This window comes from Etheostoma spectabile, chromosome 9, assembly GCF_008692095.1.
Source record: "Etheostoma spectabile isolate EspeVRDwgs_2016 chromosome 9, UIUC_Espe_1.0, whole genome shotgun sequence".
NCBI classification, from domain to species: domain Eukaryota; kingdom Metazoa; phylum Chordata; class Actinopteri; order Perciformes; family Percidae; genus Etheostoma; species Etheostoma spectabile.
The window spans coordinates 23,389,683-23,402,029 of NC_045741.1; the positions used below are offsets into that span (position 1 = coordinate 23,389,683).

Consider the following 12,347-nt stretch of genomic DNA (forward strand, 5'->3'; position numbering starts at 1 on the left):
GTCATTCTAAAAAAAAAAAAAAAAGCCTCTACAGCTGCAGCAGGATTGTCTTTAAATTCCTAATATACCAGAGGAACAATGAGTTTCTCTGTGCCAGACAATAATGCAGTGACAGTGGACTCTTATTTTTAGATATGCAAATACCGGGCTCTGCCCTTGAATTAGCCACTGTCATTGAAATTAGATGCCACTGAGCTGCGGGCTACAGCGCAACAGCCCATAACAAAGCTTTCTTCACCAAGCTAATGAAAGCCTCTTACATCACAGCCCTCTCCACATCTCCAGACAGCCCTTCCAGGCTTCCTGTCGAAAGGTACCAAGCTGCCTCCACCGATGCAGCTACATGACCGAGCCGAGACGCATTCAGAAACTGCAGGAACGCAGCCGTCTGTGGATCGTATAAAAATTACATCACTCGTTTAGATTAGCAACAGTGGTGGAATGTAACATTTAAGCACTGTACTTAAGTTCAAATTTGAGTACTTGAACTTACATGGGCCTTTCTACTTCTACTCCACTAAACTTAAGAGAGAAAATATTGTAATTTTTACTTCACTACTTTAAGCTTTAGTTACTAGGTACTGTACAAAATACTTTTTTGCACAGAAAACACATGTAGTTTATTAAATACGCTGTTTTATTATAAACTGAACTAACCAACAATATACAGGCCAACGAGCCCAGCTAAAATGATTTAACACTGTTTTGATCGTTTCCATCTTCTAAAATGTGATGAGTATTAATACTTCAGATCATTTTCCTTCTAATTCTTAACTACTCTTAAGTAGTATTTTTAATGCAGGCCTGTTACTTGTAACAGAGTATTTTTACAGTGTGGTATAACTTTTACATAAGTGAAGGATCTGAATACTTCTACTGATCAGCGACGAAACTACATTTTGACAAGATGTGGGACTCTAACCTCATTCCTCCGAGGGTTGTCCGGGTTTTTCCCGCTGAGATGATAAATTCCCAGGTTAAACATGCCATCATCGCTCCCATTTAGCGCCGCTTGCAAAAAGTATTTCACTGCGTTTTTGTGGTCGTTCAGTATGATCCCATAGTACCAGCCAAGACCATTCAGGGCGTTAATTGAGCCCTAAAGCAAGGAAACAGACAGTGGTATAGAGAAGACACATACAGCACACAGATCGATTACTGGAAGTACGCACGTACCATCGCTGCAGCTTTCTTCAGCAGCTTTAAAGCTCGGGTGTAGTTTCTTTTCACTCCCAGGCCCTGGAGGAATTGTCATCAATCAGCGGATCAATAAGTGTCAAATCACAGACGCACACACAAAATATCCAGTGTTCAATTTAATCGTAAAATGGGTTGGGTCTTTATGGTCTTGCAGAACCTTCATCAGTTGGATGGAGTAGTCATACATCGCTGAAGGATCCTTCATCTGCATAGCACTTCTTTCAAACCACTTCACTGCACTCGCTACGTCTTTGGAAACTCCCTGTTGTCCCCAGTAAAGCATTGTTCCCAGGCGTTTCTAAAGATAACAATACGTTTTTATTGGCTTGTTTTGAACATTGGACTATGCCTACTGGTCATACTGGAGGAATAAAAGTAACTCAAACATACCTGAGATTCGATGTCCCCTTTCTCTGCTTTGTATTTCAGATACTGGAAGACGTCACTTGTCTCATGCGTGAGGCTGTTTAAATCCTCTTGATTGCTTAGGTAGATGTGTTCAACTGTGTGTTGCTTTAGAAAAGACAAATGAAACATTAATATAGTAAAATGTTAGTACTGCTACTATTACAAATAATACTGTTATAATAATCTTAGTAGTTGTAATACAACCACTGCTGTAAAGCGGTGGTTATAGTTAGTTAACCACTGTAGCTGGTGAGCTAACCAGTAACTCGCTAGCTGAGGTGGGCTGTTAGTAGTCTAGTATCGCCAGACCTTCCTCCACAGTGTTGCGGAAGAACAGTTCCTTTACACAGTTTATTCAACAGACACATTTCTTCCATCAACTCCTGTCCCATAACTATCCAACCATTGCTCTTTATGGAACAGTTTTCACTCCAACAGAGGAGGTTCCATTAAAGTGAATGGTGCAACACAGCTAATCAGCTGCGATAGCTTTCTGTATTTTGGACTTGCTTTTGTTCACGGCTGCCCAATTTGGAGCCCATGGACGTCCATGCTCCCCTTTTTTTGGCCACCCATGGCATTGCACATGCATACTCTCCTCTTATTTTTAAAGTGTGGTAATATACTAACTGTTTTAACGATGAAACGTACATTTTGTGCAGCTAAAAATCACTTAATCTGAGTTTTACGGCAATGTAAAGCACAGTGCAGGTAAACTTGGTACCCTGTTAAATTATGTACTCAAGTTTTATCTACGAAGAATTACGAATAACTATGGTATTCTTTCTCTCTCCCGCTCCGCCCCACGTGCTGCGAGCCACGCTTACGTCACTGGCTTTGAGTCAGCCAGTCAAGATGGAGTGATCGAGGCAGTGGCACACTGATAAAAGAAAATTTCAGCTGGAGCCTAATGTTGTAAGACTTTTGAAAAGCAAAGAAAGACTTCATGTCTACCACTGATATTGCAAGTGACAAAGGTAAAGGTCTGTAATTTGGGAGATGTATGCAAAATAGAGAGCAGCATTATTATTTTCAAAATTGTTTTAGACAATTGTTTTTTTAAATGCATTACTTTTTCACATAACATCAAAATTTATTTTTGGCCTGCGGTCTTCCATCCAGATATCGTCTCTTTGGCCCTTCATATGAAAGAATTTGGGCACCTCTGCTCACCAAATTTGAACTCCAAGTGGAACATTTGCACGGATTAATTTCTGAAACTATAAATAAATTAATTCACTAAAAACTTGTTCAATATACAACGATCACAGTTTAAGTTACATGTATTTAATGTTCAACACCAAGCTGCTTCATCAGGACGGTGTGGGTGTGGTTTGATTTGATTGGCAGTAGTGGCAACACAAGCATCAACCCCCCGACAGTCATCAGTTTGGGATTCAAATGCTTGCTTACTCCTGATTGGTGCTAAGAAGTGCCTCATGTCCCTTTTTTAAACTGAGCTCCGCCCACTCCAAACCAGTCAGCCAAGCTTAGAAAGAACGGCACAGATATCGCTCAATTGTAATAAATGAAACCTCTCTACCTTTGTCAGAACATAATGTAGTCATTGCGTATGATAAGAAGCTGAGAGAGAAAATAGGTTTCCGTGGCCTTTAATTAAGATGGAACCCAGATGGATTGTTGTACTGTCATCGACTCAGAAAGTTTTCAAGCTGGTCAAAATGCAACAGCTACAATTTTGGTAAATAAACTTCACCATAATTGTTTTCTCAGTGGATTGGCTGTCCATTCAAGCTGGAGCTGACAGTAAAGCCTTCCTGATGTCTTTATGAACCTCTATTTATGTATTGCATCTTATTTAAATATTCCAAGAATAAACAGGAAATCAGTCTGTTTTCTCATAGCGGGCTCCTATCTTTGTACTGGTCTTCATTTTATTCATCAGGGCCGCAAACTCATTCACATTTTTTAATTAAGATTTAAGATCCTCTTATTCTCCTTGGCTGCACCCACAAAGGCACTATTAATCATATTTAGAAGTTCCTTTTGTAATACTCCTGTCATGTACTTGTACAAGTATACAGTATGTGTTTGAATGGTTAGTTGATTTGTTTGTCTATGTGAATGTTGATGTCTACGTGTGTACTTGGATTGATTATTTATTATGCTTATGTCTGTTCATACTGTGAATTTGTGTATATATTTTGAACATCTGATATAGGGTTTGATGTTATTATGCATTGATTGCTATGTTCACTTTTGGAAAACTCACTTTCTTGCCGAGAATTAAAAGAAAAGATTGATACCACACTTATATCTGTGACTACAGGCGCCTTTAAATCTCACTTATTAACATGCTGCATCTCGTTTGTTTAAGCCATAAACAAAACCAAAATGCAAAAATGACAATTTGTTGTTTTGATGTGACAGACTTTTTCTTGCCAGTGTGCAGCAGATATCTTCGAATACTGTCTCAAGAATTTGCTTGCTCTAGTTGAATAAAATTGTAAAACTGTAAATTGTTTGTTTTACTGTAGCCTTAGTAAATTAATGGACCTCACTGCCAAAGTTATCAGTTTTCTGTTTTTTTTGGTGACAGTTTGACCTGATAATGGCGCTAGATGTAAAGTCAGAGGATCGCCCAAGTTATTACAGTTCCTCGTCTAGGAAACAAGAATGTCTGTACAAACTTTCATAGCAATCATCCGGTAGTTTTTAATGTTAGCATCAATTATTAAAAATGTAATTTATTTAAACATACCTTATTTTCGTGTATCCTGAAACTATCAATGTAGCTCTGTGCCCCAGCATTGGAATAGTAGCTGTAAGCCAGGTCCAAGTCTTTTAGAAACCCATCAATTCCTTGTGTGTGCTTGTACCCAGCATGCATCAGGGCAAAACGATTATCCCCCGATGCGCCAATCAAACTATAGACGTGACCCTGAAACACACAGGCATCAATATTATCAGTCGTTGTTACAGAAGTGATGTAACGTGATGAAGTAGCAATTAAGGTTTAAAGAAAGCAGTGAGTCTACCAGCTGAGGATCGACGGAGGGGCCCAGGCCCGAGAGGTGGATGGTAGCCAGCAACAGAGACGCTTTGTGATTTCCAAAGCAGGAAGATACTTGAAGCAGAGCCATTGATTTGAATGTGGTTTTACTCTGTGCCTGATCCACAGTGAACATTGAACCAACTGCCTGCTCAAACAAAGTACTCCCGAGGTCCTTCATGCCCAGAGATCCTACAGAAAACGATACAGAAAATTGTCACGATCTGTGAATAATGAGGTCATATGTATAACTCGTGTGGTGAAACAGTACAACAATCTATGACACCTGTTCTGAATTCCTCCTCTTTTGTTTGCAAGAAATGAAAAAGTGTGCTGTATTTAAGTTGTTTTTCCCAGCTCCATGTTTGGATGCAGATTTTCTCTCCCGACTGAGCCCACAGGCTTATGAAGTGAGAGGAACAGGCATCTGAAATAAAACATAAAAGCAACCTGTCACCTTTTTGTCTTCCCATACTGAATTTGTGTGATGCTGTTGCATTGACACCCTGTATATGAGATCTGTGTAAAGTGGATCTCTGTGGAATGGCTGCAACGCTGCTTTAAAGGACCTGTGTTGATTGGTGACGGGACGTGACTCGCAGTTACTTCTTGGAGAAAAGCTCGTGTAAATGCTTTCATTTCCTGACACTGCTGATGGGTCCTATCCAGCTGCTGTAATGTTGACTCGGGGTGAAGTTGGTTTTTAACCTGGGACATGGATAATTGCAGAGTAATTTAACACAGCAATGAAATAACAAAACATTGAAAAACCGATCATCAGAAAACAGGCACTTTACCTCTTTGGTTCCGAAACGATAGTACCTGGTAGGCCCAAAATACCCATGGATGCCTGGCATGTACCTGCTTCCTCCGATCACAAAGTATCCATCAGTGTCATCGTAATGGACACTGTTCTGAAGTCTGTAAAATATAACAATATAACAAGCTCTTATGATCATTGTGTAAATGAGTCACGCCTGCTTTACTGCAGTAACAGGACAAACAGTGATTTGTGAGGGAACCACTCAATATATTATACAGTATATATATATATATATATATATATATTATATCGATGATATAATATGTGTTGTCATTTCCTGGTTTTAAAGGCTGCATTACAATAAAGGAATGTAATTTTCTGAACTTACCAGACCAGATGTAAATGTTTTGTGAAAGCACCAATAGTCAACCCAACAACATTGCAATATCTATATCAAGGTATTTGGTCTAAACTATTGTGATATTTAATTGTTTTTGTCCTTATAGCCTAGCTCTAGGCAACAATTGTCTTTTGCTTATTTCATAACATTTAAAATCAGGAAAAAACTGACATAAAGCTTCTTTAAATCCGTAACCCGACTTACTCATATTCATATCTGCGGGTTTCATCATCCCACGTTGCATCCAGCAGCACCTGAAAGTCGATCATAATAATACATGAGCTCAAAACACAGAAGAGAAAAAAAAACCTACTCAGCTGTGACCGATTCCAAAATTGCAGTACACAATGCAATCGCCTGGAGTTTCCCAGCTGGAAAGGAACCATATTTCAGGATCTAACAGCTGTTCCAAAAAGAATTTAACAACACCACAAAGCAAGGGCACAGAACCCAACAGAAGAGAAGGGAAGACTACACGATGTTGCCCCTAGCTGTATTTTATTATCCCACCACCCAGAGGCACACACTCAGGTTTTATACCTTGGAGTCCTGTATGTAACAGTCCAATCTAATCCATTTCCACCGGGGCAACACTACACTGGTTCGGAAAGCTTCATCTTCTCCTGTTGTCACACGTGCCTGAAATATGACGTCCCCTACACAGGAGATATGGCAGTCATATATTTCACCACAGGAGATCCAAAGCTCTTTATTAATACATTACACAGTCTGTTCCAAAGTCTCACAAAACACACACCATCACTCACAATCGTCTCATGATACCTCAACCTAATCCCCTGTCACCGCTGTGACCCACCTGTGTCTGTAAGCTGCATCAGAGCCGAGTCATATAAATTTTTCCTATCGACGTGATGGATGATCCCACAGAGCTTCTTGTGACACCATTTTAGAAGGTAGATCCACACGGATAATGTGACGCTGAAAACCAAAAACGACAACACAAGATCTGACAAATCATTTCTTCAGCCGCCGAAGCGTGAGGTTGAGTTTAAACCGTTTGGGCTAACTGCTAAAGATGATTGACCTGACCTCGCTGTCTTGCATTGACCGTAAATAAAAAGCTTACACGCTCTGGTAAAGAGGCTTCGTTAAGCCTGTAAAGTCATTTGTAAGGACAGTGAAGTAAAACTAAAAGCAGAGTGTGTTAAAACAGCTGACAGCATTGAAAAGGTTACAATTGCTGACCTGTGGCCTCTCAATCTGCTGACAACCGGCATTATAAACTGAAGCAATATGTGGTGGCTCCTTTGGTTTTATTGCACATCTTTATAGAGTTTAACATCTAAAAATAATTCTGCTATTCTTAACTATTTGATACAATATTTGGAGACCCTGCTGGAGATTTTATCCATGCTGTGTAGTTGAACTTCATAGTAAAGTGACCTAAATGAGAAGTGAGTGTGTGAAGTCCAACCTGGGCTGTGTCACAGCACGAAGACGGGCGCTCTCCAGGGCTCTGTCAATGAAAGGCTGGAACCTACGCACCACTCCAAAAGGCTCACCGGGACTTGCCAGGGGGAACTTCAGCATATCGATTACGTCTACGCACAAGTAAAACAGCAGAGTACATACTGAAACACTATTTACATTTTCATTAAAAGTTTTGGTAATAAAGACTTGAAGGATCTGACCTGACTCGTGTGGACAATGATGAATTCTGTTTCTGGTCATCTGCCACATCAGTTGAGCAGACCATGAAGGGCACCCAGCGGGAGGTTTAGTTGGACGCTCTGAGAGTGGCTCTATCTGTAGCACTTTATAAATCCTCAACATGGAGCACTGGTATGTCCCGGGTTCCCTGCTATCGTTAAGATGGCCTAACCAAGCACGGACTGTCACATTGTTGGGGTCTAAGACGTGCCTGTTGAAAAAGTCGCGTTGATATAAAATGGATGGAGGCAGTCTGAGCGGCACCTGTTGGATCCTGTAGACTCGGGGTGTGCCGCTAAACCATTTCCTCCTGAAGACCACTGAATCTGTCTCCCCCGATGTAGACACCACCACTTCCACTGCGAGCTGACACGGCCTAGAGCAACGATGGCGCACACGGACCACTGAGCCGTCTACCACTTTGTCAGGGGCCGAGTCAAATCCTAGGAAATTGTCAGGCGGGCTCTCACCAGTCTGGGATAAAGAGGTTGAAATGGCTTGTCCCTGGGTGATATGAAAAGGAAGTGATGTGAAGACAAACAGGCCAGCATGCAGTCTTTTTCACTTAAACAAAGTAAGCAGGAAACAAGTGGCCATAGGACGTTTTCATGATATTTCCTTAAACCTGCATTAACTGATACTTTTGGCCACTTGAGGCAGTGGAACCAAGCTGTGACCACAACAATGACATCATCAATGAGCCCAATTCACTCCCATGCAGTTGGTGAGTGTCCCTAATGGTATCATTGCCTTTTGGATTGATATTAACTTGTTAGCAAAGAGTATCTTATTTACACATCCGGCAGTTAGGAAGCAACATTAGCATTCATTTGGTGTTGTGTTTGTGGTCATCTGGCAAATGCAAGTTTGTTAGCTCTGTGTTCTTGTTAATATATCTGATTCTTTAACAGCTTAATGCTCCACTTTGTTAACCAGCTAGTGTACAGTGGGTTTTAGTGCCTTTACTCTGGAAAGCTTCACATTCAACAACTCATTTCAGGGTTATCACTGTAATTAGAGTAAAGTTCAATAGAGCTCTTACCATTATAATAGCAGCAGTGAAGACATATCCACAGAATATTGAGCGCAACACATTCATTTTGATTTTTTGGCTGAATTAAAGACAAAAACAAACATTATTCGACAAATGAAGTTAGTAAAATAATGTTGGCCGTCAGTTGTTGGCACCTGGCAGAGTAGTTTCTCAACAGGTGGCAGTTCTGCGAGCATACATCCTGTGTGAGGCAGCAATACCTGATATACTGGTGTTGCAAGTACAGCAGTTTGCATGAATTGCTTTTTAAAGGGCTACAGGCTTGGCTAAATTGGCTCTGCTGCGCAACGAAAATGTTGTTTGATGCATTTCATTCCTGATTCTATAAGGGAACTTTTCATGGGAGTAATGCATCAAAGCTCAGAGTCTAACTTAATTTGATGTGTTCGAGCTGAAGCCTTTGCCCTTACGCTGCGTCCTCTTTGGCCTACTCCCACACAAGACTTTGAAGAAATCTGATCTGAAAAACAACCTGATACAGCCGCCAAAATTAATTACCCATGGGCTACTGACTTTTTATGCTTCAAAGTGAAAGGGAATGAGGCATTAGTAACTGTTGGGTTGTTTTAGATGACCAGATGAATGCTGTCTTGTTATCTATATAAGTGTGACTACCATCTACAACTCTGGATGGCATGCAAACTTTTGTCAGCCAGTTGATATTCATTTTTTGATTGGACTTGATAAGAGAGGGGTATTTTTGAGAAGAAATATCATTCAATGGCTTTACAGGACCTGTGCAATTTCCAGGACATTTTTATGGACAGTATAACCACAGAATGTTCTTCCATTTTTGCTGGAAAGAAGACCGATTGTACCTTTGTGAGTGGTTTGCCCTCTAGCAACAGAACAAGTCTGTTCAATTTTTACATACCAGTTGCAGAGTACCTGGAGGAAAGCCCGATACAATTTGGGCAAATCAGCACCATCCAGAGCTCCAGCGCAGTCTCATATCAAGACAGCATCTTACCCTCCCTCTCCTCGCTCACAAGCCTTCCTCTGGCCTCCTCTCAGTCGGTCCCTCTGCCTTTTCCCATGTCTCACGGCACCACCACCCTGGCCTTTATGTTTCAGGGCGGCGTGTTGGCTGCAGCAGACACTCGGTCCAGTTGCTCTGGGCTCGTGGCATGCCCGGCCTCCCAGAAGATCCTGCCCGTTCACAGTCACTTGGTGGGCACTACTTCAGGCACTTCAGCCGACTGTGCCCTTTGGAAACGGATTCTGGCTCGAGAACTGCGGCTCTACCAACTCCGCCACGGCCGACGGTTGTCCACAAGGGGAGCTGCCAAATTGCTTTCCCACATGCTTCACCCGTTTAAGGGAACCGAGCTGTGTGTGGCTGCCACGCTGTGTGGGTGGGACGGGGGAGAGGTAGATGAATGCCATGACCATGGAGGTGCAAAGGTTAATCTCAGTAGAGGAGCAACAAAAAGTCAAATGACTGATCCTCTGAAGTCTGTAGATACCAGTCTTGAAAAGGCCTTTCTGGATCAGAGCTCTTCTTCAACAGCTGTTGGTCAACAGTGCTTTTCTCAAAAGAAAGTGAGTTTCTCTGGACCCAGTCTGTACTATGTGTGCAGTGATGGTACTCGCCTGCAGGGAACGCTCTTCTCCGTGGGCTCGGGATCACCCTATGCCTACTCCATTTTGGACCAAGGGGTTCAATGGGGGCTGACAGTGGACGAGGCCACATCGATAGCCAGAGAGGCTGTTTACAGGGCCACACACAGGGATGCGTACTCAGGAAACTGTGTAGACATTTATCACATCACCTCAAAAGGGTGGACACGCAGAAGCAGAGAGGACTTGAAAGAGGAATATTACAGAGAAAAAGAAAGACGAGAGAGAGCGACGGGACGTGACTTTGTCTGAGTAAAGACATGAAACATCAAAAATGGCAAGAGAAAAGAAAAGGCAAACATCAGGGAGTATTTTAGAGAGACGGGATGGCATCTTTGTAGCAAATACTGAATTAATGAACAGGACAGGCAGTTGCATCCTCCAGGCTATTTCTCAAATGATTTGGGCATGCATATCGTTCCCTCTAATAAACAGCTCATGTTTTGTTTGCGCTGGTGATAAAAATGTATTCTAACAGCACTCTGCTGCCTGGCATTTCAATTTGGACGTTAAAACATTATGAACCATTTCCAGTGTGTGAGATAATTACAGCCTACTCCTGCATGTGTTTGAATCGCACAGACACAGAGAGAAACGGAGAAAAGGGCCGGAGTGAATAGCCCAAAAATCTAAATGTCTCAAGGTCTTGCCGTGTGTAAGGGAACTAATTTAGCTGTAGCAATAACGGGTAGTTGAAAACTGATTTGTGCCTGCTGTCAAAATTTGTCTGAAAGTTTCTCTGACACAGTTCAATAAATTAATATATGAATGCAATTTTGCTGAATTTGCATGTTCATTCTGTTTGAGCAGTCTGGTAGTAAATTAGGCATACTAGTAATTATTCTGGTGACAATGACTCCGCGAGGGATATTAGAGCAAAACGTATAGAGCCGTTCATCCTTGTTCTCACCATTCAGCGCTGCCCTTTCAAACTTCAGTGAAGGCAGCCAAAGGATGGCGGGGAAAGTTTTCAACGGTGAGTCAATTTACTATATGGGAGAAGACTTGATAACATATGAATGTTGCTGCATGTCAAAATGTTGGAGTGGTGCTGAAGGTTGTTGCTCAAAATGCTGATATGACGAGCTTATTTTTGCAGAGAGCCAGATGTGACAGAGTTTGCGATGAATAATGTGTGTGTGTGCATGCAGCCGCCTGTGTGTCTATGTGTTGTAGGGCTGTGCCATTGATCGAAATTTTGATCTTGATCTCCTAACGATCACAAAAACACAGTAATCGAGAAAAAAATATATTTTACACATTACGTTTGGCAAGTAAACTCTCATTTTGTCGTGTGTTCTGAATGAAAAGAATGTTCAAAAAGGAAAAGAATGACGGAAATGTCACAGTGTTTTTTTTTTACCGTTGATTTGTTTAACTGGCACTGTTTTTTTAACTTCAAAAACTGCAGAATCTTTCCAAAAGACAACAAGTAATCATGTTAAATAATCGTGATTTCTTTTTTTTCTTTTTTTTTTTGGGTGGGGGGGGAGGGAGTGGAAAGGGAAAAAAAGGGGGAAAAAAAAAAGAAGAATATTGTATCCTTGATGTAGATTCTGTATGGACACACATTCTGAATAAATATATATATCCAAAAAAAATAATAATCGTGATTTCAATACTGGTCAAAATAATTATGATTATTATTATGATTTTTTCCATAATCGAACAGCCCTAATATGTTACACACTGTATTAAATAAATTACAGGTAGGGTTTGCGTGATGATGCTCAGCACATCTTAAGTGAAACATCAGAGAGTTGAGTGTCTTCTCAAACCTCCAAGAGTACCACTGTACGACTGAATGCAGCTGAAAGAGGAGAAAGCCTCCCTTCCTCCCCAGCCTCATCCATAATTCCCATCTTAGGAAGTTCATTAATGACAGAATTATTAAGCGGGGCGAGTCGGGGGCTGGAACAAAATAAGGGTGGAAACATATCGGTGGTCCAGATTCCAACAGAGCTGTGAGTGCAGAGCAAGTTCTAACAGCAGGTCGGCTCGGCTGCGTGTCATGACTGACAGCGGAAGTCACAAGGACCCACGAGATTTCGCAAATTCACGTATGATCGCTCCATGTAACAGGATGTAGTCCCTATCAACAGAAGCACAAAACCTCTGACCTGTTAACTTCAGGCCTGTCTCCGCCCATTATGACGTTTTCAAGGTGTAGTGCAGGGAAATATGATCAGCTGTGAGCACAGTGTATTTTATTTTGAAA

General features: G+C 41.4%; 2 protein-coding genes across 3 annotated transcripts in view; one reads left to right on the forward strand and one right to left on the reverse strand.

Moving 5' to 3' along the window:
* LOC116696037 (protein sel-1 homolog 3) overlaps window positions 1-9,272 on the reverse strand; it is a 12,397-nt gene extending 3,125 nt beyond the window's left edge. For both annotated transcript variants that reach the window (XM_032526704.1, XM_032526705.1), the window contains exons 1-16: window positions 8,498-9,272; window positions 7,437-7,959; window positions 7,220-7,346; window positions 6,602-6,723; window positions 6,325-6,440; window positions 5,989-6,038; window positions 5,419-5,542; window positions 5,191-5,329; window positions 4,908-5,048; window positions 4,608-4,813; window positions 4,331-4,510; window positions 1,591-1,713; window positions 1,358-1,498; window positions 1,177-1,239; window positions 923-1,099; window positions 261-388 (exon numbers count right to left, since the gene is read on the reverse strand). In XM_032526704.1, the coding sequence (XP_032382595.1) occupies window positions 261-388; window positions 923-1,099; window positions 1,177-1,239; window positions 1,358-1,498; window positions 1,591-1,713; window positions 4,331-4,510; window positions 4,608-4,813; window positions 4,908-5,048; window positions 5,191-5,329; window positions 5,419-5,542; window positions 5,989-6,038; window positions 6,325-6,440; window positions 6,602-6,723; window positions 7,220-7,346; window positions 7,437-7,959; window positions 8,498-8,554 (2,417 nt within the window). In that variant the 5' untranslated portion in view covers window positions 8,555-9,272. The remainder of the gene's footprint in view (window positions 1-260; window positions 389-922; window positions 1,100-1,176; window positions 1,240-1,357; window positions 1,499-1,590; window positions 1,714-4,330; window positions 4,511-4,607; window positions 4,814-4,907; window positions 5,049-5,190; window positions 5,330-5,418; window positions 5,543-5,988; window positions 6,039-6,324; window positions 6,441-6,601; window positions 6,724-7,219; window positions 7,347-7,436; window positions 7,960-8,497) is intronic.
* psmb11b (proteasome 20S subunit beta 11b) lies at window positions 9,240-10,447 on the forward strand. The gene has a single exon (XM_032526773.1). The coding sequence runs from the start codon at window positions 9,269-9,271 to the stop codon at window positions 10,379-10,381; it is 1,113 nt and encodes a 370-aa protein (XP_032382664.1). The 5' UTR covers window positions 9,240-9,268; the 3' UTR covers window positions 10,382-10,447.
* The last annotated feature ends 1,900 nt before the right edge of the window (window positions 10,448-12,347 follow it).

Bases quoted from the DNA above. Each gene is read 5' to 3' on its own strand.
- psmb11b (XM_032526773.1), top strand. From the start codon at position 9,269: ATGGACAGTATAACCACAGAATGTTCTTCCATTTTTGCTGGAAAGAAG.